General features: G+C 41.8%; 1 protein-coding gene across 2 annotated transcripts in view; it reads right to left on the bottom strand.

Annotated features, from left to right (window-relative positions):
* The window catches only part of MSRB3 (methionine sulfoxide reductase B3), a 197,263-nt gene extending 171,720 nt beyond the window's left edge, over positions 1 to 25,543 (bottom strand). The window contains exon 1 of one of the 2 annotated variants that reach the window (XM_075209448.1): positions 25,260 to 25,543. In XM_075209448.1, coding sequence (XP_075065549.1) covers positions 25,260 to 25,305 — 46 coding nt within the window. In that variant the 5' untranslated portion in view covers positions 25,306 to 25,543. The remainder of the gene's footprint in view (positions 1 to 25,259) is intronic. The other variant, XM_075209447.1, reaches the window with a different exon arrangement.
* Positions 25,544 to 26,086: the final 543 nt, after the last annotated feature.

Below are 26,086 nucleotides of genomic sequence, written 5' to 3' on the forward strand. Positions count from 1 at the left end.
ATAAAATTAAGTTAAAAAACTATATAAATAAATTATATACAAAAAATATTGTTGCTAAATAGTCTTTGCCGGAAAAATCGTGACAAATCTTTTCTCTGGCGTGGGCTACTGACAGCGAATTTTCTTTTTGATAAATAGAGCCCTTTAGTGTGCAAAGGCTGATGAACCTACCCAGTGAAGCTTCCCTGTAGAGCGAAAGAAATTTAGGAAATGTTTACAATAGCAGTTAAGATGTATATACAATAGGCTTAAATTATTAGTAATATTAGCTCATAGTAATAGAGGAGATACTCAGACTTAAAGACACTTTTCCAAAAGTTTTAATCCTAGCTAAATACAAACAGATGGATCAGTAAGGCAGACAGACAGATGGATGATTATGTTAAGGAATAGTGAATATCATCAACAGACCTCTTTTAGTATCACATTCCCTTGTCCCTTTTTACTTTCAAATTTAAGGATTAATGTATATAACTACATTATATGGAAAATCTCCTCCATTGATTTCCCTTAAAGTATTGCACATAAATTTATACTAAAATCTATTGTATATTATTGGATGTTTGTGCCCATGTGTATGTAGTAAAGTGTTTTTCATTATTTGCATGTAGTCTGTTGAGGCATTTTTAAGTGTTTACAATCTCAAGTTTCCCTGTGGCCAAGTCACTAAGGGGGCAAATTTTTAAAGAAAGAACACAGACCATGTCATATCAGAGATTTCACCTCATACTCCAAATAACATGCATGAATACAAGAAGTTGTCATTTGACATTACCGTTAATAAAATTAGCATTACTAATTAGGAAAGTTAATAACATGTACAATGAGCACTATTGGATCATTCTTTCAGACCATCCACAATTACAACTATAAAAAAGGTTTTGGAAATAGTACAGTCATGGCCAAAAGTTTTGAGACTGACACAAGTATTGGTTTTCACAAAGTTTGCTGCTTCATTGTTTTTAGACCTTTTTGTCAGATGTTGCTATGGTATACTGAAGTAAAATTACAAGCATTTCATAAATGTCAAAGGCTTAATATTAACAATTACATTAAGTTTATGCAAAGAGTCAATAGTTGCAGTGTTGACCCTTCTTTTTGAAGACCTCTGCAATCCGCCTTGGCATGCTGTTAATCGACTTCTGACCACATACTGACTGATGGACGCTCATTCTTGCTTTATAAATGCTTAGAGTTTGTCAGAATTTTTGGGTTTTTGTTTGTACACCCGCCTCTTGAGGATTGACCACAAGTTCTCAATAGAATTAAGGTCTGGGGAGTTTCATGGCCATGAACCCAAAATTTCGATGTTTTGATCCCTGAGCCACTTAGTTATCACTTTTGCCTTATGGAAAGGTGCTCCATCATGCTGCAAAAGGCATTGGATGGTTGAGAGAAGTTGCTCTTGGAGGATGTTTTGGTACCATTCTTTATTCATGGCAGTGTTCTTAGGCAAAATTGTGTGTGAGCCCACTTCCTTGACTGAGAAGCAACCCCACACATGAATGGTCTCAGGACGCTTTACTGTTGGCATTACACAGGACTGATGGTAGTGCTCACCTTTCCTTCTCCAGACAAGTGTTTTTCTAGGTGCCCCAAACAAACTGAAAGGGGATTCATCAGAGAAAATGGCTTTACCCCAGTCCTCAGCAGTCCAATCCCTGTACCTTATATAATAATAATTTCAAGCACCCTAATCTTAAAGCTTCCAGTCTGTTGTTCTAACTCAATCAGCATGACAGAGTGATCTCCAGCCTTGTCCTCTTCAACACTCTCACCTGTGTTAATGAGAGAACCACTGACCTGATGTCACCTGGTCCTTTTGTGGAAGGGCTGAAATGCAGTGGAAATGTTGTTTTTGGGCTAAAGTTCATCGTCATGACAAAAATGGACTTTTAAATGAATTGCAATTCATCTGATCATTCTTCATAACATTCTGGAGTATATGCAAATTGCCATCATAAAAACTGGAGGCAGCAGACTTTGTGAAAAATAATATTTGTGTCATCCTCAAAACTTTTAGCCATGACTGTACAGGTTAATGCAAATATTAGTATGTAATATACGCTGAAATGTTTAAAATCTGGAAATTGTATAAACTGAAAAAAGAGAACACAAACCATTTATAAAGCCTTTCAATACGTGAAGCACTAAAAAGCAACAATAAAAACTTTAGCAGAGCAAAATGTATCTATTAACTAATTAGCTAGCTGTCACGACTCCGAGTGGTTTTGTAGATCCATTGCCTCTGTCTATATAGGACTTGCCCATGAGTGCGGAGTCTAACGGATAGGAGGTAGTCACCAGGGATCCCCGCAAGGGGATATGGACTCTGCTTCTCCTATTCCGCAGGTAGCGGTCTCCCAGGCAAGGACTGACAGAGGGTAGTGGAAGCAACACACAATGACATGGTGGATGAGGAGACACAGAGTAAAGAGTTCAGGATTCACAGGCTTCAGCAATAGTAGTAATAAAACACTGGAGATGGTAGCAATGCTGTAAAGTAGTATATTGATTCATGGTACAATGGAAATGGAAGAAATATATATATATATATATATATATATATATATATATATATAAAACGGCAGATATTAAATACACAGCAATAGGACACAGGCAGGATGCAGATTACATTATGCCACTTCATAATTGGTAACTCTTGACAACTGCATGGGATGAGTAAACAATAGTTCAAACATAGGATGACAAATGGAGAATGCGTGGATTCAATAATGTAACACACGGCAGATTAATGTAAATCACTGGTCAACAACAGTTCCGAGAGAATGAGAATGTAGAACTGTTGATTCAAAGATAAAGATGATTCTACAGAGCAGGTGGGTTACAGGTATCACGATAATTCTCAGGATAGAACAGCAATAATCGTTGAACTGATGTTCTACTAGTAACAGTCCCAAAGATATAGTTGAACAGAAGAAACTTCAAACAGTTCATTTCCTAGAAGTAGCAAGAGCGAGGAGTATCCTAGCCGAGTATAGGACTGCAGATAACTGATGTCTTCCAATAAACATATGTTAGACGCGGCGGCCACGGGCACCACTGCGACTCTGTGACTGTTCCTCCAGGCGTCCCGGTCGTCATAGCGACGTCCGGGACGTCACTTCCTGCAGCTTCGTCCCGGTTGCCTGGGCAACAACCGTCCTTGGGGACGCGTACTGACACTCTAGAAACAAAAACTGACGACCTCTGTCGCTCCCAAGCGACATTTGACAGAGAATTATCCCGTCTAAATGATGAAGTCGAGTCCTTAAAAGAAAAACCGCTCCAGGCGTAACAATATTCGAGTCCGTAACGTGATTGAAGACATTTCACCATCTGAAATTCAACCGTTTCTCAAAGACCTCTTTTTACATTTACTTCCAGGTCTATCAGATTCTGACTGCATGATGGACCGTGCGCACCGCGACCTCAGAGCCAGACCAGCCTCTGACCAACCGCCACGTGATATAATTGTGCGCTTCCACTACTACCACATCAAAGAGCGTATTCTAACTCACACAAGGAATTCCACTTCAATTTCCTTTTGAGATATGGACATACAACTCTACCAAGACCTTGCTCCTTCTACTATTCAAAAAAGAAGAGCTCTTCAGCCCGTCACCATGATCCTACGCCAGCACAATATTCGCTACCGCTGGGGATTTCCCTTTCAACTCCAAATCTTTGCGGCAAACCACTCATCACGTCAAAACCCTAGACCAAGGCCAGGAAATACTAGCCAAGCTGAACATTCTTCCCGACTCCAGACCACTGTCCAGCGCTACCCTAAGGCAAGACCGACCTCCACCTCCAACCCCTGAGTGGTCTAAGGTTCCTCGACGTCGAGCTCGGGGTGACTCTTCAACCTGAAATGTTTAGATGTTCTAGCATATCTTATTTTATTGTTTTCCATACTCATTGGTCCGGAGGTGCCTACAGTAGAAGGTTTTATCTTGCAGAATTTACTCTTCTAACTGCAATCTGCCCAATATAGACGTCTATTACATTTTATAATGTATCTTCCTTTTGCACCTTAACTCGGACACTGGCTTAAAAATAACTTTTGCCTATAACTTTAGTTAGATGTCTCTACTCCAAACATCTCATAGTCTTCAGTTTGGTTTCTTCTGTTCTCGTTTACATATTACAATTTTTGTTGTTATTACGTTCTTATATTTTAGGGTACTCTCTACTTGCCTTAAACAATAGTTATCTCGTTTTGTATCATTGTACTGTATTAATGTATAATATGTCTTTGCTCATATCACCCTCCTCTCCTCTATTTTCCTATTTCCCTTTCCTCCCCCTCCTTCTTGTCCCCGCCCCCTCCCCTGCTGCACAACTTATCTATGCATCTGGATAACCTGTGAATGTGAATCCCTTTCTAAAAGCCGTATCCAGTTTATTAGACGAAGCCATTGACTCAAACCTGATTAGATGTATCCTCACCACCCCCCCACGCTCCCTATACGACTTTTGTTTAGCTATACCATGTTTAGTAACAATATGTCTGGATCCCTCCTGGATCCCAGTTAAAGGGTTTCTGCCCAATTGGGCTACTCTTTTCTTTTTCTTCTTCTCTCTCTCTCTTTCTCTCCTAGTGGCTTTCTCTTCTCTCTCCTCCCCTTTCCCTCTTCCCCTTTCCCCTTCCCCCCCATTTAAAGTTCCCTGGTCCTACCCTTCTTACTGTTGCAGCTCCCAGATGAGTCATTCAGCGGCGAATACATCACTTTGGCCTCCATGACCCTGAAACTTCTTTCCATTAATGTCAATGGCCTCAACTCCCCCCGCAATCGCACAATAGTCCTTGGAGTCTGCTGAATGGAAAAAGCGGACATAGTCTTCCTCCAGGAGACTCACCTTACAGGTTCACACACACAACTCCAGGGTAAGCAATTCTCTCAGACTTTTTTTTGCCTCAGATAACTGTAAAAAACGGGGGGTTGCGATTCTCATTTACAATAAGAAGGTTCCATTTCAGCTTTCCTCCACATATTCCAACCCGGAGGGTCGCTTCCTATTAGTAATGGGCACGCTCCGCTCCTATCCAACCACATTAGTCGTTACCTATGCCTCAAACCAAGATCAAGCTTAGTTCTTCCCAATATTATTTCGACACATTGAGCGATTGGCCAAGTGTCACATTGTATTAGGAGGTGACTTTAATGTTGTTTTGGACCCTCTCCTCGATAGGTCCTTGTGAGGAAACGGGTTGCTACTGGACTGAGAACTATGTAATCATCACCCGTTTCTCACGGTTTATTGTACTTTTCAATCCTTGGCCCAGTCTAAGTATATACACCAGAGCATTGGTGTATTATGTGTATTATTATTTCATGTTATTAGATACATTTTGCCCATACTATTACCTGTGATATTGTATGTAGTATAAATATAAACAATATTGCCATACTGTGTGAAAATATCAGAACAACAGCAGTCATTTTGCTTGTGCTAGCTAATGTAATTACCATTTGTCTCAAATGTCTATTGTATGGGGTGCAGCTGAGATGAGGTTTGTTATCAGAACAATGTCTGAGTTAACTAGCTGGCAGCCCATGTTAATTAGCTAGGTCAACAGATAACCTGAGAGGTAATGAGGTTAGAACTTCTACTCATATGCAATGTGCCTCCACAGTAATATATTGGTTGAAATAGCATGGGGAAATGTATCAATATGTATCAATATAAATGTAATTGTATCAAAAGGTATCACAGACTTATATTGTGTAACCCTGCTGATATAATGTGTCAAAAGTGTTATTGTTCCATGTAAGCGTGCAGTGTCATTCCTTGATGTACTATTGTAACCCCATGTGTAGTATATCCAGCCAAAACAGCTAATTGAGTCAAGCCATTCTATTGTCTAATCAAGGTAACAGGGACAGTATGTCTAGCACCTATATTGTTGACTGGGAGGCCCCTTCTGTAAAGGGGAGGTTTGAGACATTTGACCCTACTTCCTGGGTACAGAGAAAATAATATAGGGGAGGAGAATGCCAGGGGAGCTAGGGTAGTTTGGTGGATCCTGGTGTAGAAGACAGCAGTGAAAAAGACTCTGGGCCAGGCATTGTGGTGCCGCTGGAGGGAACCCTACCAGGACAGGGTTGGTGTGAGCTAGTAACCCAGGCTAGGAGACACCATAACTGTTTTGCTAAACGGTAGTGGTAATATTGCTGGAGGATACATGCTACAATTTACCCTGTAACTTGTGAACGTCTTGTGGTGTTGTGCTGTCGTAATAAAGTCTTATTTTGGATATATCCTGGTCTACCCGAGTGAGTTGAATCCCACAGAGGGTAACTACCATCCCAGCTAAGGGTGGTATCCTCACATTTGGTGGCAAGCAGTGGGATCACTCGGCCCGGTGTCACAAGAACCGGGAAGGCTGCAAAGGACGCAAGCGGTTGCGGTCCAAGAGCCTTGTTGGTACAGCACAGCACAGCACCAGCTACACAGCACCAAGAGGAAGCCTATCAGAGGAGTTGCAAGAAACGTGAATCATGAACAAGTATAACTCCCTAAAACTGGATGAACTCCGGGGATTATGCCGGACAAGGGAAATTGCTACTACCCAGGATGACTTCAGACCACAACTAGTGGAAAAACTACACAAATGGGACCTGTGCCTACTCGATAATGCGGGCAGGAAGGAAATATCAGACGTCCCAGCAGTGGAAGCCACCCAAGTTGAGACTTATGTTGCAGAAATCCTGAAAGCCAAGGAGTTGTATAAGGACCAGGAGCAGCCAGTAAGGATTCAGGAGATTGCAGCTACAATACAAACATCCCCCACCCCAGGCCAGTCAGCAGTGCACAGTGGAAGCTATGACTATGGTCAGCTTCGTCAAGAGCTGCAGCATGTCCTTGGTCAGTGGATCCGGAGAAAAGGGCTTGAGCTGGTAAAAGCAGGGCTGACTGAGATATTTCCCAGCCTTCAGGATTGGGTGGCAAAGTGTAACCCACAGTCCTGGGAGAAAGAAGAAAAGGGGCAGAGTGAAGGCCCAAGGAGACCCAGCAGCCAAGGACAAGCAATACCACACTTGGGACAAGTCTGGAAGTGGTGCCATCGATGTGGATACTGGGGACATCTTCAACAGCAGTGTCCCAGGAAAGGAGGTCAATTAGACCAATTACCACCCACGGGGGTTGTTGGCAGGAGCCACCCCCGGAAAAACAAACACTACCACCCTGATGCGCCAGAGGCAAGGGGGGTAAAGGCCACTTGCAATGCTGTGGCTGACATGAGGCAAACAACAGGAGAACGCCTTTACAGGCACTTGAAACCTGTATGGGTGGATGGCAGAAAAGCCCAAGGGATTAGGGACTGTGGGGCAGCCATCACCCTGGTACGCCCCGAGTTGGTGGATTCAAGAAGAATTATCCCCAACAAGTACTTTAAAATTAGGATGGAGGATGGACGATGGGCAGAGATTCCAACAGCCCAAGTCCAGTTGCATTGGGGCCATTGTAACAACCTGGTGGAAGTTGGAGTTATGGCAGGAATGTCCAATGAGGTGATTTTGGGCAATGATTTGGGACAAGACCTCGGGAATTATTTTGTTGGAAAAGCCCATAGAAAGGTGAGCCCCAGGCAGAGGAAGAACAACCACTTCTACACGCCAGTAACTAACGGGTATCAGCAACCTCTCTTTACCATCTCCGGGCCTCTGAGGGTGAGTAGCCAAGATCATCCTGAGGGGGGGTTAGTCCTGGGGGAGGAGGATAAATCTAGAATGCAAGATGCCCAGCTACTAGATCCAGATCTAGAAGGGATGCGGGCATTAGCAGATATGTCATATAAGACTGGGGTGGTAGAGGATTGTGCTTGGTTGGATGGGTTACTGTATACGGTGTCCAGCCCAAATCATAAGTACAGGTTGGTAGTCCCACCCGAATATCGGGATCGGTTTATAGCTCAGGCCCATGGGGAAGGGGGTACTGATCACCGAGGAAAAAGGAGAACACGTGCCAGGCTCAGACAGCAGTTCATGTGGTTAGGTTTAGCGAGGGATGTAGACCGCTACATAGCCAACTGTGCAGACTGCAAGAATATGTTAGGGCAGGGCTGCAACAGTGACATTCGGACACAGGAGGGGAGAAGGCAGCATAGAAAGCAAGACATTGATGACTGCGTGATGTTACTCTCAGTAGTCCCTGTAGGAGATAGTGTGCAGCAGGATTCCTGCAAGAAGCCAGTCCATAAGCGGATGCAGGCTGCAAACATGAGTAATCCCAGTGCAGAAGGGAACTGGGGAAGGGGGAGGCGTAGCCAGACAGGACCCCAGACAACCAGGGTAAGGCAGTCAGTAAGGCTCTTAGACAGCAGGGCTCAGAGTAGCTACTAGAGCAGGAGACCGAGACTTCCCGCAGAGGTTCTGGGAATTGATAGGTGCTGGCGGCTACAAGAATATAACAAGGTGCAGCAAGTGAATGCTGGAGGCTGCGCACAGCCCAGCAGGAAATTGGTTCATCTCGTGGGAGACCACATAAAACCTGCAGTAGTGTCTGCAGAAGAGACTGGGGCTCAAGTTTAAAAAGTAGGGGAGGAATGTGAGGAAACGGGTTGCTACTGGACTGAGAACTATGTAATCATCACCCGTTTCTCACGGTTTATTGTACTTTTTAATCCTTGGCCCAGTCTAAGTATATACACCAGAGCATTGGTGTATTATGTGTATTATTATTTCATGTTATTAGATACATTTTGCCCATACTATTACCTGTGATATTGTATGTAGTATAAATATAAACAATATTGCCATACTGTGTGAAAATATCAGAACAACAGCAGTCATTTTGCTTGTGCTAGCTAATGTAATTACCATTTGTCTCAAATGTCTATTGTATGGGGTGCAGCTGAGATGAGGTTTGTTATCAGAACAATGTCTGAGTTAACTAGCTGGCAGCCCATGTTAATTAGCTAGGTCAACAGATAACCTGAGAGGTAATGAGGTTAGAACTTCTACTCATATGCTATGTGCCTCCACAGTAATATATTGGTTGAAATAGCATGGGGAAATGCATTAATATGTATCAATATAAATGTAATTGTATCAAAAGGTATCACAGACTTATATTGTGTAACCCTGCTGATATAATGTGTCAAAAGTCTTATTGTTCCATGTAAGCGTGCAGTGTCATTCCTTGATGTACTATTGTAACCCCATGTGTAGTATATCCAGCCAAAACAGCTAATTGAGTCAAGCCATTCTATTGTCTAATCAAGGTAACAGGGACAGTATGTCTAGCACCTATATTGTTGACTGGGAGGCCCCTTCTGTAAAGGGGAGGTTTGAGACATTTGACCCTACTTCCTGGGTACAGAGAAAATAATATAGGGGAGGAGAATGCCAGGGGAGCTAGGGTAGTTTGGTGGATCCTGGTGTAGAAGACAGCAGTGAAAAAGACTCTGGGCCAGGCATTGTGGTGCCGCTGGAGGGAACCCTACCAGGACAGGGTTGGTGTGAGCTAGTAACCCAGGCTAAGAGACACCATAACTGTTTTGCTAAACGGTAGTGGTAATATTGCTGGAGGATACATGCTACAATTTACCCTGTAATTTGTGAACGTCTTGTGGTGTTGTGCTGTCGTAATAAAGTCTTATTTTGGATATATCCTGGTCTACCCAGAGTGAGTTGAATCCCACAGAGGGTAACTTCCATCCCAGCTAAGGGTGGTATCCTCACAGTCCTCCATCCCCCCTCGCAGACTCCCCACACCCTCTTCCAAGGGCTCCTCCACCTTGTCTGCCTTGCTATTACAACACTCCTGCATGACACCTGGCGCCTTAAAAATTCCACTGCGAGAGACTATACACATTTCTCAGCTCCCCATCAGATATACTCCCGCATTGACATGATCAATGTCTCCCAATCTCTGATACCCCTAACAACTCAACGCATTGTCCCATTCTCATGGTCTGACCATGCGGGGGTATACATTCTTCTCGACCTCCTCCACCATTATCCACACCCCTTTAGATGGCGCCTAGACAACTCCCTGCTTTTAAATACTTCCTCTTTTATGGACATTAAATCAGCTATATCTGATTACTTTCAAGAGAACACCACTCTGGAATTGGCGCCTGGCGTAATATGGGAAGCTCACAAAGCTACCATTCGCGGGCAAATCATAAGTGTTGCTTCGCAGGTAAAGCGTAAAGCCGCCCTAGAAATCTCCTCATTAGAGCAACGGATCTCCACTCTTCTGACTCAGCATAAGCTGGACCCTGATCCATCTCTATTAACACAAATTAACTCTTTAAAGGGCCAGCTTAATTCCCTTCTGTCCCGACAGGCAGCATCCATATTACAGAAACCTCAGCAACGCTTCTATGATAAGGCAGACAAGGCAGATTCATTGTTAGTTCGGAAGCTCCGTCAGAGGCGTGTCCGAGGAGCTATTGACAAACTCCATAAGAATTCCACTAATTCAGTAACATATGACCCTCTAGAAATTGACAAGGAATTTAGAGACTTCTATGCTTCCCTTTATAACCTTCCTGGCTCCCCTCCCCGGGGGGATCTCCTGTCGGATTCTCTGGAGTCGTACCTAGCTAATACCCCTCTTCCACACCTCTCTCAATCCCAGCTCACTTGCTTAAATGGGGACATCACTGCAGATGAAGTAAAATTAGCTATAAAATCCCTTAAACCCGCCTCTGCTCCCGGTCCTGATGGCTTTTCAGCACAGTATTATAAAAAGTTTGCCAGGGACCTTGTTCCTTATTTAACATCCTTTTACAACCAAATTCTGGAGGGGGCTTCCTTTGACTCTACTACCACGCTTGCCAATATTGCAGTAATTCCTAAACCTGGGAAAGACCTTCTCCACTGTGTGGGCTATAGACCCATTTCCCTCAACGTAGATCTCAAGCTTTATGCTAAAATCTTGGCTACCACGCTTAACCCCCTGCTCCCCAAACTGGTTCATCCGGACCAAACTGGCTTCATCCCAGGGAGACAGGCCCCCGACAACACTAGAAGATCCATCAATTTGATCCACTCTATACATAACGGAAAATTGCCCTCCCTCATGATGGCCTTGGATGCGGAAAAGGCGTTTGACCGTATCTCTTGGACATTTATGAGGAGGGTTCTCGAATCCATGGGCTTTTGTGGTAGGTTTCTAACTGGTATTTTGGCTCTCTATAGAAACCTTTCTGCTACGGTTTCGGTCAATGGCCTAACCTCCACACCATTTACAATTTCTAATGGCACTCGCCAGGGTTGCCCCCTCTCCCCATTGATCTTCGCCCTTATATTCGAACCGTTAGCAGCCAGAATTCGTTGCAACCAATCCATTTCCGGTATAAAGGTCAGTTCTACGGAAAGCAAAATTGCTTTTTATGCAGATGATGTCCTCATTAGCATGTCCAACCCCATTACCTCTCTCCCCCCCTCCTTTCGGAATTAGATACTTATGGACACTTCTCGGGCTATAAAATTAACCCTGCCAAAACTGAAACTTTGGATTTCTATATCTCTAAAACAGATAAAGCAATCCTAGATCAAACATTCCCTTTCACTTGGCATCGCCATAAAATAAAATACTTGGGTGTCTTCCATACCAAAAATCTCTCCCATCTATTCCAAGCTAATTTCCCCCATACCCTTTCCCAAATTAAGAAAGATTTCAACACCTGGTCCCTCCAATTTATCTCCTGGATAGGTCGCATTAACTCTGTTAAAATGAATATTCTTCCAAGACTGTTATACCTTTTTCAAACCTTACCTATCCGAAATCCCCCCTATGTATTTAAATTCCTCCAATTTGAGTCTTCTAAATTTATTTGGGCAGGTAGACGCCCACGAGTGCAACTCAGGGTCCTACAGAGATCCTCGCGGGGTCGGGGTCTAGGTATACCTAATTTTAAAAAATACTACCTATCGGCCCAAATCGCTCAATGTGTCCTATGGAACGGTCCTGTTTTTGCTAGGGTCTGGGTGACACTAGAGGCGGAGAGTCTGGGGATGCTTACTCCTGCCTCCCTTCTGTGGATTACAAGGGTACGTCGCCCCAAAAAAGCTTTGTCTCATCCCATAATCTCCCACTCTCTGGCTATATGGGACTTATCCATCAGGCTCTATGGTCTCTCTTCGCATCCATCACCAATTATCCCCCTTTTTAATAACCCTGATTTCCCTCCTGGTCTACACCATTCCGCATTCCTTCCGTGGCATTCCCGAGGGATACGTTTCCTAAATTACATAACCCGCGATATAACATTTCCCCAATTTACGGACATTGAAACTAAAATTGGCCTGCCCACACGGATATTTTATTAATTCCTGAAAATTTGCAATTTTCACTCCCTCTCCAAACCACGTCTCATTTCTCGACATCTCACAACAATTGAAACACTGTTTCTGTGCCAGGCATCGACGTCAGGTCTTATTTCTATTATCTATTCTGAACTAATTGCTCCCTCTACTCCTCCTCGAGACCCTCATGAGATGTCATGGGAACATGAACTGGGCTCTCCTCTTGATGAGGAGTGGTCGGAAATTCGGGACAATGCTGCCTCCAGCTCAATCTGCCTCCGAATAAAGGAAAATGTTTACAAACTTCTCTACTGGTGGTACTATGTCCCTACTCGACTACAAAAGATACTGCCTGATTCCTCTGACAGATGTTGGCGTCTATGCTCTGGCGCGGGCTCTTTCTTACATATATGGTGGGACTGCCCGAAACTGATTCCCTTCTGGCGCGAAATTAAAGCTTTGATAGAAATGTTAATTCAAATCCCCTTACCCTTCGACCCTAAATTTTTCATTCTACCCCTCGGGTTCCCCACGGCCACTAGACACCAAAATAAACTTGCTCGTCACATTATTTCAGCGGCCACATGTCAAATCGCCATAGATTGGAAGCAGGCTGCCCCCCTTCATTCTCCGCTGTAACTAATAGGATTTGGCATACGTATAAGATGGAATACATGACTAGCATTATACGAAACACGGCCAAATCTTTTAACAAGGTATAGGACCCCTGGATGTCTCACTTCCAATACCGCTCCCCCTTTACCTAATCATACCCCCTACCCTTACGTAACCCTTTCCCCTCCCATTTCATTGCCTCTGACTCGAGGGATTTCCCACGCACCTCCCCTTCTCCCCCTCCACCTCTCATCTTCTCTTTTATCTTCCTCTTTCTCTTCTTTCTCCTTTTCTTTCTTCTCTTTTAAATATAAAAATGCCGGTCTTTATTTCATTGAATCTGTGCTATTTTGTCTCTGAAGCACGGAGACTCCTACTTCACTTTCCAATGTACTGTATATATTTTGTTTGATATAACATGTATCCTTTTGCACTGTTAATTCTTTTTTGACCGTTAATAAACACTTGTTTTAAAAAAAAAACAACAAGTTACAGTCTATCTTCAAGTTATTGATAGGACAATAGGACATTTGGGTGGTAGTTTAAATCAAAATCCACCATAGCTCAGCATATCCATAATAAATGACAAAATTAAATCTTATTGATTTATCAATATTAACCAACAATTGGGTATAGTTGATTAACCTGCTTTCATATTGATATATAGTGTTAATGATAAAATTAAGTTTACTATAGTTTTGTATATACTTTATTTAAAATATATAAAGGGGAAGAGGGAACATTGAATCAAATGAACAAAAACATAGGGTGCAGCTCACATAAAATAAAATAATCATATGAGTGGAGATAATTACAATACAATTATTGATCGTGCAAGTTATGATTTAGATTATAAACCCTGGTCTTGAGCAGCACTGTTGAAGGAGCGCTACCAGGTTGACTAAAATTCTTATACTGAATTAATGTTCAACTATTTCATTTTTTAATTAAATAATCGTGTTTGTAGATTCTATGTAGTCAAACCATATGTCTGTTAGTAATTTGGGTGATATTTTCCATGGTTTTAATTTCTTGTATGAGGTTAAAACTCACTTATACCTGGTGGAACAGAAGAGTTCTAATGTCTGGGCATAAGTGACTTGATAACATTTACTAGATGTGGAGTCACGCATTTCTTATATTTTGAGAACTCTTATCGAGATGTAATAGTATACATCATGTCTTTGCAAGAATATCAACCTTTCTACATCTAACAAATAGATCCACCATATTCCAGAAGGTTTTTAGAGCATGGCAGGACCAAAACATCCTTTGAGTGGATCCACATCTCTCTCAATCACCACCGATTGTTGGGTAAGCTTTTTGCAATAGATCAGGAGTTCTATACCTTTTTCAAGAATTTGTAGTATTTCTTCTGCACCTTCAAGCTCATTACAGAATTTGAAGTCCTGCAGATACATTTGTACCATTACAGTATAGATTATTTTCTGCCCAGATAACATTCTCACTTCTTAATAACATGAGTACTCTGGGCTACTGGAAAGTAAAGGCCAACATTGTTGAGAGATAGAGCTGGATTCTCTCACATACTTAAGGATTCAAAAAGGTAAAATTTCTGGTTATCTAAGGGTTTTTGATTAAGTCTCTAATAAAATGTGCCAGTTCAGTATAGGCTAATTAGTCTAAGAATGCTAGTTCACTGAAGAGCAATGATTCAGCAGCCTGTGGTTGGCCGTGGCTTAAAACACTAACAATTCTAAGCTGTTACTAAATCCCAAATCCAGAGGCAAATTATTGGTTGCCTTTTATTGGACTGCGAGGACAGGGATGGAGGAAACGGAGGTGTTACATTAGTGACTTACAGATTTTTAGTTTATTTGTTCTGGTTTCCAAGCTTGGCGGAAAAGCAGGTCTGTTTTGTATTGGATCAAGGAATGGACTACAGGTCCTGTGCTTTCTAACCCATTGTTTATGTTTGCTGTTGGTGGCCAAGTCCACTTATATAACTATTGCATAGTAATCTGTAGTTGTGTGTATATGTGTGGAACTACCCGGACACCATGTGTAATAGACCTGTAGATGAACGTTAAGCTTTAACTAAACTGCTTATTTGCTCATTTATGTTTGGCAAAGGAGTGCTAGAGAGTTTTGAAAAAAAGATTTATTTATCTGTATTAGGATAGCTTTAAGTAAATAACGAAGCCAGGACAATAAATTATTTTTTATATTGCTTATTCTTCCCTTCCACATAAACTGTTTCCCGTGTTTTTGCAAGTGGGAGAAAATAAATGGTAACTAGTCTTTTTGGATCACTTGGTATTTTAATGCCTAAATAGTTTATATGATCTTCTTGCCATCTGAAATGGAAGGCTAAAGACAGATTAATTACTGTGAATTGCGGAAGGTTAATATTTAACTTGTCACGTTCACTAGAGTTCTTGACCCAATGCTCTGCTAGTTGTTATTACTACTCTCGAGGCGCAGAGTCTAACGCCTTGACTGATCTTCTCCAGGGACCCCCGCAAGAGGGTTTGGGTTTCGCGGCGTCACATCGCAGGTCGCGGTCCCTAAGAGAGTGCCACAGAGCAACGGAATACAGCTACCTATAACGTTAATAAATAGAAACAATGTGAAGGTACTCAGGTGAACGTAGATATGTACGATGATGGTAACAACACTTGTCCGGCAGGAGAGATAATGAAACATAATCTATTGGAAAAACAAACAGAGGTAATGTTATCCCAATAACACTAAAGCAAATAAGTCCAATGAGAAAGATATAACACGATATTGACAATTGGCTAGAAATGATGAATGCTGATAGAATAAAAGGTGGCCAACAAGTAATAAGCAATAGTCACTTCAGCCTACATCAGGAGGCTAGTTGACCACAGTTGTGGCTAAGAAGTATCCGGCCAATAGGTGAGAAGCAGCGGTCACTACAGCATACAGCAGGAGACAGGTTTACCACGTATGTGGCTAAGAGTATCCGGCCAACAGATGAGAAGCAGCGGTCACTACAGCATGCAGCAGGTTCACCACGGATGTGGCTAAGAGTATCCGGCCAACAGGTGAGAAGCAGCGGTCACCACGGCATACAGCAGGAGGCAGGTTTACCAGCAGCCACAGAAACAAGGTACACAGCTGACACGAGGAGGTGAGAATCAAGATCAGACAATTAAGGAGGGGTTAGGAGTACCTAAATAGAGACAAGGCTAATGGATAGCCAATACAAAAAAACAGATTGCGCATGAGATGGCCTGGTATCGGGATATAACTGTATATAATAAACAAACAGAAAAAATGATTGTATGTAAAAACTAGTGTTTACTCCATATAAACAAACAGTTAAAAAATAGTACCAATATTCCACATAGAACTAGTGCACAGGCTCATAATGACCTATATATGGAAAAATTTTCAGCAGATATCTCTCTATGTTCAAAGGAGATCTCAATGCTTCCAAAAGTATCTACAGCCAAGAAAGTAGATGTTCTTAGTAGAAATATACACAAAAAGGCTCCGTTATTCCGGATTCAGCCCGATAGCTTCAGATGACAATTTTCAACATAATAGATGAAACAGTAAAAGTGGTTGAATATGCTGCTACCCAAACTGATGTATATTTTTCGCACTATATTGTACCTAAACGATTGATGGCCCGCTTCCAAACGCTAATGATGGCATATGTGTGGCAGCAGAAGCGCCCCCTTCTTTCCCATAAACGTATGGCCCTACCTAAACAATGCGGGGGACTGATGCTTCCTAACTTAACTTGCTACCAGGAGGCTCACATATTGAGCCACCTGCGGGATTGGGTGCTCCCCCCTACCTCTAAGCCATGGGTAGATCTGGAGAGAGCTGTGTGCCCTAGCTACCCGCTGTTGGATCTTCTCTGGACACCCAGGCCGGCTCGCCCATCTGTTGTATACAGGTCATGGTCCATTTCGGATGCCATGCAGGTATGAGATAGGATCATTGGGTTGCATACCAACTTTTGTACTCCCATCTCGTAACCTCTCTCTTCAGGCAGTGAGTCAAATAATTTCAGACGTGAATTTGGCTGTCTGGAAAGCTAGAGGGATATCCTCAGTGTCAGATTTGTTTGCCCAAGGCCTTTTTCTTTCCTTTTCGCATCTCCAAGACCGCTATAGCTTGCCATCCTCAGAGACATATAGGTACTTGCAAATCAGCCACTGGGTCAAAACTGTTTCTAGGACCCCCTACTCTCTCACTTCGCTCCCATCATCTGTTATAGATAGACTGACAAGGGGTAGTGGTAGAGGCGGAATAACGTTCTGGTACCATAACATTTATTCCCTGATCTCTCCGACTAAAACTCCGGCACAAACCCAGTGGGAAAAGGACGTGAATTTAATGCTCACTGAGCGACAATGGGAAAGAATTTTTGTATCTTCCCACCGTATGTCTAAATGCATTAATCACACAGAGATGCAGATCAAACTTCTCAACCGACTGTACCTTACCCCGGTGCGGTTACACAGGTTCTGGCCAAGTCAATCAAAATTCTGTTGGCGCCAATGTTCCCAAATAGCCAATATTTTTCATGTCTTCTGGTCATGCCCGATGATACAGCCACTATGGGGCGAGGTATTTGCTCTAATTTCAACGGTCCTAAAAACTCCTGTTGCTCCAGACCCAGCCCTAGCTCTTCTCCATGTCTATCCGACTTCCATTCCAAAGCACGATCGCTACCTTTTGGGCCACATATTAATAGCTGCTAGAGCAGCGATAGCACAAAACTGGAAGTCTCAGTCCCCCCTACCACTGCCCGAATCATCTCTAAGTTACAGTATAGCTTTGAGATGGAAACAATAGATACGCCCTATGCCTCATCTGCATCAGCTCCTATCATAAAATGGTTCAGGTGGCATGAATATATTACAGATGGCCCGGGGCTCCCCAAGATACTTCCGATTTTCCAACAGCTCATTCTCCAGTGGCCCTTATAGAATCTCCCCAGCCCACTGATCAGTTCTTAGCTCCTGGTACCCCTCCCATGGTGGAGATATCTTCGGATGATCAAAATGAATGCTGATATGTCTTGCTATATTTCTGTTTGTTGGAGGGGGTTTTGTTTTTGTTTTGCTTCCTTATGAGTGGATTGTTTATATTCTCCTTTCATTTTTAAATGCGTATTATTGATATTGTGTGCCTTATGTTAGTTTCAGGTTTAATTGAGTGACTCCTTTCCCCCTGCGTGGGGAATCCCTATGTGTTCCCCTTTGTTGGTAATTTCCTTTCCCCTTTCTTTTTTTTTCTGTACCCCTTATACCTTTGAAAAATTTGAATAAAAATATTGATGCGAAAAAAAAAAAAGTGGTTGAATATGTAACTCCCTAGTATTAGCTACATCACGTTCATTAGTCGGCAGCGGAGTATAGGTATATGAGGCTTGTCCGCCGAGTGTTATGTTAATGTGGCCAATGTACTAATAAAGCCAGCAGTAGATAAACATACAAGGCTTACCCTGGAGGCAAAATACCGCGATTGGCCCCGCCCTGCCCCCCCCCCAGGCACGCCCCTCTCCCGGACAAAGCAAGAAGAAAGTAGGTAAGTATGGGATATCTGGTATATCAGCAGAACCATGGCACAACCTTTAGGAACGAGACGTAGTGCTTGTAACAAAATAACTTGAATTAATAAGGCAGTTGTCCTACTCAATGTTAGACAAATGTAGAAATTTGAACAACAAATATGTTCAATAACATTGTTAAATGTGAAATCTCAATAAAACATTTTGAATATTACTCCCAATTTTCTCTAATGCCAGTAAATAAATCATTTTGATATAATTAAATTTATAGTATTCATTTGAAAACCAATTTAGTAAAATTACATTTTCATTTTGTTTTCATGATTTTGTATGATAATTTTTCGACTATTGTAGATTTTTGAAATTAGGATTTTAATATCATAAAACGATAGATAAAATCCAAATCCATTTCACTTCAGTATATTGACAAGTCACCAAACATCTCACAGAAGAATTAGCTTCTTTTGAAAGAAGTTTGGCAGTAGAGCTGTCAGGAGGCATAAAATAATGTTAGCTAGCTTTATGGGTATATAACTTTACCAACATGGCATACCTCCTACCTTTCCTCATTTAGTTAGGACAGTCTTTTGTCCCGACTGCCAGCAATGCAACAGTCCTTATAGAGGAAAAAAAGGGAAAGGCGTGCACATCACTGCGCACAAGTTTTACCAATCTGCACCGGGACAATGTTGGTAGGTATGCACCATTCCACTAATTTGTTTATGCTGATGCACTTAAGAGCTGCGTTTTAACACAGCGTTTCTCGCTCATCTGATAATTTCCTAAGGTAAGCATCAGATGAGCTACAAAATGCCAGCATTCTAAAGAATTCTAAAGCATTCTATGAAGAAATACATTTCTGGGCTAATGCAGAGTTGGACAAAAAATAGAAGCACATTACTGTTAAAAAAAAAAAAAAGAGCACGTAAAAATAGTGTATTTCCACCCAAAGGCAGAGCCGTACATATCTCAAGATCCATCCGACTCGCCAGGGCAAACACAGAATTTGTAGAGAGGGGTTTCCACACCACGCCGCCAGTGGGCATGACCAGCATGCATGGGGGCATGGCTATAATTTTAGATAGTATTTGGCTGTTCTCCAACTCTTCCTATCCCCATAATATACACGGGCAATGCTGCATGCACTACTGATAGGTGCATGCGGCTCTCCCTTTTCAAGCAGAGTCGTGTGAAGCGAGACATACCTCCCAACTGTCCGTATAGTCAGGACAAAAGTCCTGACTGAGTGTGTCAGAACAGTTGGCAGACTATCCTGCTCTCCCCTACCTGTTCTTACTGCTTTCAATACTTGTTAATGCTGCTCATGTCCTAAGCTCAGTTGCTGCCTCTCTGGATCCTGGAATATTGGTCCCTGTTTGGAAAAAGGACATGTACATGATATAGAAATCCCAGCAATGAGTGAACATTCCTCCCCAAAGCAGCCCGATATTAAATCAAAACCACCCACATTTAATAATTAGGCCTCCCAGCAACCAACCCGGACAGTAAATTAATGTCATTCCCCTTTAATAAAAAGATCCATATCCCCCCAAACAACACCAACATTCATTTCATAGTATTTACATTTAATAAATAAATATATTTCCTCCCAAACATTAAATAATTTGCATTCACTTTTAAGAAATAGCTCTCCACCCAAACCACCCCAGCATTAAATGAATAGTCCCATCATAACCCCACTATTAAATTAAATATCCCCAACCTTCACCCCACCAATAAATTAAAAGATCCCACTTTCAACCTATGAAATTAATTTCTCACATCCCATCCACATCACATAAAATACCCCCCCCCCTACACTTACATTAAAATCCCCTTTCCCCCCTCCCCCACACTTATATTAAAAGTCCCTCCAAGCCTATGTTTACAAAGGAACTATTGTACTTATACATAAAATCCCCCCACTTACATTAAAAGCACATGAGAACCCCCCCAACCCCACACACATACACTTACCCTCTTCATCTAGTGCTGTGTCTTGTGTCCTCCTACAGCACACATGAGACATCAGTGGGACAGTAAGGGGTGGGGACACACAGCGGGGGAGAGATTGCTGTAAAGAGTGCAGACAGAAACTATCTGCACACAAGCTGCAAAGTGGCTTTTCCTAGGGGCAGGGTCCAGCCACCTCAAGCATACTGTGCCTCAGGCTGGGAGGGGAGTTTACAGACACTAGCAAACCCCCCTTGGTTTGCCTATGCTCACCTAGTTTATGACAAGTATCTGGTAATCATCATCAGACAGTATATGCATCTGCCCAATAGCAGGTGCAAAAGATACGCCTCCTAACATGGAGGGTAAATGCATGTTTCTGAAGGTTTGCATGAGCTGCGTTTGCATAAACATGTCTCTACTGTACTCGGCCTGTGCTAGCACACTCCATCCCTCCTCGTCCCACCTCTCCAGGCGCACTTGATGCAAGATACGCTAAACTGGCATACATTTTGAATCAGCTTCTTAATCTCTGCATTTCCCAGTCCATTTAATCTATGTAGATTCCTGGAGTATCATTTGGTAGAGAGCTGGGGGTAAATGTTTCAAGCTGCGAGATTCCGGTGGTTTGAAAAGTGGAGATGTTACTATAGCAACCAAGCAGATTCTAGTTATTATTTTGTAGAATAATCTATTTACAAAAGTGTGATAACATAGTTCCACCACTTTAAACAATGTAAATAACCTTACTGCACTTAACACTTTCTATAAGAAAGCCCTGATTTGCAATTGAAATGGCTGAGGCGACTGATACCTTCTATTATGCTCACCCCTGCAGAATATTAAAATGTGCACTAATCCTTTCACATATTTCAGTTCAATGCCATCTTTTAAAATATAAATTACGCTATTGCTTGATTTAAGCTGTTAAAAGCAGAATTTGCTTTATGTTGCTGTGCTTTCAGAAGTAGGTGTAAACAAAGTTGGATAAATGAAATAATAACTATATATGAGAAGTAATACCTTTTTTAAACAGGCCAATACTACATTTAGTGAGCTTCAAAAAGCTGGACTTTTACAGTTCATATGACAAAAGGTTAATTCTAAATGTACTAGTAAGTAAGACTTTCCCAAAAACGGATAATATTTTTCTACATTTTTCTATAAAAAACATAGATAGCTTTTACTATTACATTAAAGCGAAAAAAATAAAAATCCCCATATGTCACTCAGTGTACATCACTACAACAGAACTGTATTAATTACAAAAACTGGCACTGTGCCCACATCTATTATAGATGATGCTGAGCAGTAACACGCAGTCTGGTTTTATCATAAGTAGACTTCCCCTCACACTGCAAGACTGCACACTTAGAATTCACAGATAATGATACTGCAAGTTCATATAACTGCCAATCTGATCCACTGTTTAAAGTCTGCTGCCTCAGTTTTTATGATGACAATTTGCATATACTCTAGAATGTCATGAAGAGTGATCAGATGAATTGCAATTAATTTAAAAGTCCCTCTTTGCCATGACAATGAACTTTATCCCATAAACAACATTTCCACTGCATTTCAGCCCTGTCACAAAAGGACCAGCTGACACCAGGTCAGTTATTCTCTCGTTAACACAGGTGAGAGTGTTGACGAGGACAAGGCTGGAGATCACTCTGTCATGCTGAATGAGTTAGAATAACAGACTGGAAGCTTTAAAAGGAGGGTGGTGCTTGAAATCATTGTTCTTCTTCTGTTAACCATGGTTACCTGCAAGGAAACACGTGCAGTTATCATTGCTTTGCACAAAAAGGGCTTCACAGGCAAGGATATTGCTGCTAGTAAGATTGCACTTAAATCAACCATTTATCGAAGCATCAAGAACTGCAATAAGAGAGGTTCAATAGTTGTGAAGAAGGCTTCAGGGCGCCCAAGAATGTCCAGCAAGCGCCAGAACCATTTCCTAAAGTTGATTCATCTGAGGGATCGGGGCACCACCAGTGCAGAGCTTGCTCAGGAATGGCAGCAGGCAGGTGTGACTCTAACTGCACACACAGTGAGGCAAAGACTTTTGGAGGATGGCCTGGTGTTAAGAAGGCCAGCAAAGAAGCCACTTCTCTCCAGGAAAAACATCAGGGACAGACTGATATTCTACAAAAGGTACAGGGATTGGACTTTCAGATAGTTTGGGGCATCTGGAAAAAAGCTTGTCCGTAGAAGGAAAAGGTGAGCTCTACCATCAGTCCTGTGTCATGCCAACAGTAAAGCTTCCTGAGACCATTCATGTGTGGTGTTGTTTCTCAGCCAAGGGAGTGGGCTCACTCGCAATTTTGCCTAAGAACACAGCCATGCATAAAGAATGGTACCAAAACGTCCTCCAATGGTTAGGGAGTGCCTAAAACACTGAATGGGAAACAGAACATCACTTATTAATTGGTTTTAATTCCCCCAGTATTGGACACTGACATTTAAAGAGAAGCAGTCAGCAGCTTCGTACATGCCTATTTTTATACCTACCTCCCTGTCCACTTTTAACCATCCTTTCGATGTGACATAAGCTTAGTAGAGTGTCGCAGAGTGAACATTTTTGTTTAAAAAAACAAAACAAAACTATGTTGCATTAAGGTGTTACAAGTGAATATTCTTTGTTGGTAATCAATATTGATTTCAAATTTTGTTGGTACTGTAAACTGCCATATTTCTGTATAGCAACCGTCATGACCTCCATACAGTTTATGATGTCATCTGTATGTACAACTGTACACGAACTAAGTGCTATGGAATAAAAAATAAATAATTTTATTTATTTTTAAATAACCGAGCAGGGCTGCTCTCTCCATGCTGAAAAAAACATCATGTTCCACCCCCTGCCCCAAGGCTAGGCCTCTCTCCAGGTCTCTTGGATTCTGGGACCCAGGCTAACTAACAAGTCTGGAACTGCTTGAGCAGCATTTTTGTACAAAGCACAGGGGTCCCCATGACCAATACCCATATTTATATCAATAAAGGAAAAAAATATATATAAAACACATAATAAAAAATAACCTTTAATTGAAGAATAAAAGACACCCCAAACCCTCATTCACTAAAATATTTTTGGGGGAATTCGATTCATCATAGTTCAAATGAGGAGAAACAGGTCGAACCTGATTAATCCCCATTAAAAATAAAAAATAAAAACCCACCCATTCATGGAAAACAACAGACATTACTCCTGGTCATTGTTATTATGACTAGGAGTAACTGTCAATCCTCTTAGCCACCTGTCAAACTCAATTTTATTTTCGGCTTGGATTACGAGAACAAAAAATATTTTATTTTACAAAGTATTAAACAGAAGTTTAGACATCTTTCATTCTCTACAGTTTATTTTATAATTATGTTTGTATATTTGATATATTTATCTTTGTTATTGGTTTTTTTGGTATAATATACTGGGGCCTAAGGAGGACCCTGTCCATGACACTAGGACAATGGGATTGCAATCTTGTTAATTACCATGACCTCTAAGCCCAGTCTGGGAGGAGACACACTGCTTTTCAGAGAGGGGCTGGTAGCCTCTGGGACAGAATGGTGTAGGGAATCCTGATTTTTGCTCACCCTGTCCCCAAAGAGACAGAAGACCTGCAGTAATCACCCTGGGGCTGATTTTCACTATAGCAGGTAGACCCCATACTTGGTGTCTCCTTGTTAATATGTGCAAACCAGCCAAAACTTTCTAACAACGAAGGTTAAGGATTTGGAAAGGGTCTTATTATTTTTTTTATTATTATTACATATGGTACTAAGACTCCCCATCAGTCCTCCTATGAATTATTATGTTTAAAGGTGTGACAAACATAGTAAATATGTCAAGTGATATGGACACCATGTGCCACTTAATGTCTCTCAACACTAGAACCCCCTTCAGATAGTATTCTGATCTCCCTCATTCTCCAATGAAGGAAAAGAATAAATTTACAAAAAATTTACAGATGCTGATCACAACAACCTAAGAAACCTAGTACTTAAGTCGCAGGCACTACCAAAGGTATTGCTTTTCTTCAACTGCTATCCAGCCAACAATTTAAAGATCTCATGACCTGGGCTAATTGGAAATAGAAGAGAGCCACATTTAATCCATAGGCTGTAGCTGGGGTAGCAGTGCTCTAAGTCATACCTAGGCCTAATATTTTCAAAGCTAACAACTGCTAATTAACATCATAGAACATGAAAAGTAGCAGTTGAAAAATATGGTAATTCTCATAAATACTGTTGTATGCATACATGTAAAAATAGAATTAAATAGATATATATAGATATATATATATATATATAATTAAGTGATAATACAAATGGGTAGCAGTCCTGAGCTACCATCAGTCCAGGATTCCAGAATGTGTACAGGGGAAGTTTAGACAAACTCAGCAGCTTATTGAACTATCTGTACTCATAAGAGGCAAGTCTTGCTAACTAACGCACTGTAATATTCACTACTGCCTGCTGAACATCAACAATTAGGTGAAAGTCTAGCCTGCATAATAATCATTACATGTCAAAACACTTTCAAGATCTTTAAGGAATGTAAGAAATATTAATTTTCATATTTTTCAAAGCAAATGACGTGGGCTTTGTATACAAAATCGTGACAGGTACAAGCTTCGCACCAAGTCGCCCAATGATCACCGCTTGTGACATATGCACGATTCTCCAGGCTTCCCTGAATCGTTGTAAACACATGCTCACCATGGCAGGTAGGTGTACACTGGCTGAGGGAATACGAGGAAATGATGGAGGGACATGTGATGCTAGCTGACATGACGGCTAGTGTACCGCCTACGAAAGCTCCAGCATCAGCTGAGGTACTCTACACCCCAAACCGTCTTCACATCATGAGCAGCCATTGAAGGACCCTGTGATGCTCTTACCTGCTGTAGTGAGAGATAACAGGATGCAGATCAGGAAGTGGTGCATAAGTCTCTGATACCTGCAGGACTTTGCTGTCTCTTGGGATAGCTGCGTGGTCCGTCTTCTTCCACCTTTACTTTACGCACTCTCCTCCCCTTTTGGTGTCTCTAATGTCAAGCTGCGGTGACCGGCATGCCTGTGAGGGATGTCGGGAAATTCCTGTGCTACCAGCTCCAAATATGAGCATGGAATGAACCTTGGAAGCTACAACACTAGGGCTTTTCTTTTTTGGCCCAGTACCCGCCTCCTCTTAACCTACAGGCTCCCTTGATCCAGTGCACAACTGATCTAAAAAAGCAATGTCTCCCAGCCAGCAGCAGAGAGTAGAAGAGGATAGAACTCGGGTAACTTGGGCACTGGTCTGTAGAGAACTTCAGTAATTCATGAGACAGACATAGCTGGATTGCAGCACATCACAGTATTAACACGTAGGCTGCCAGAGTACCTGTCTCCGAGAACGCTGCAAACATTATTTGCGGTTCTCCTGGCTAGAAACGCACTACAGCTGTGCTATTTGTATATGTATGCAATATTTGGCTGACAGTTAATTAGAGAACAAAGGGCTACACAAAGTAAGTTGACTATTGTCCCTTTGTGGTGATATATTAACCCACTTTTAAAAAGTACATAGGCATATGTTTTTAGGGCACTGCCCTAAAGGCTCCTTGCACACTAGACTTAAAAATCTCCTTTTAAGATGAGATTTTAACGCAAGCTAATCGCATGTAAATGGATCTGAAAAGAAAAATAATTGTACCAAATGAGGCAGTAAATATTAAACTGTTTG

The sequence above is a fragment of the Mixophyes fleayi genome, chromosome 4 (assembly GCF_038048845.1).
Source record: "Mixophyes fleayi isolate aMixFle1 chromosome 4, aMixFle1.hap1, whole genome shotgun sequence".
Lineage (NCBI taxonomy): Eukaryota > Metazoa > Chordata > Amphibia > Anura > Limnodynastidae > Mixophyes > Mixophyes fleayi.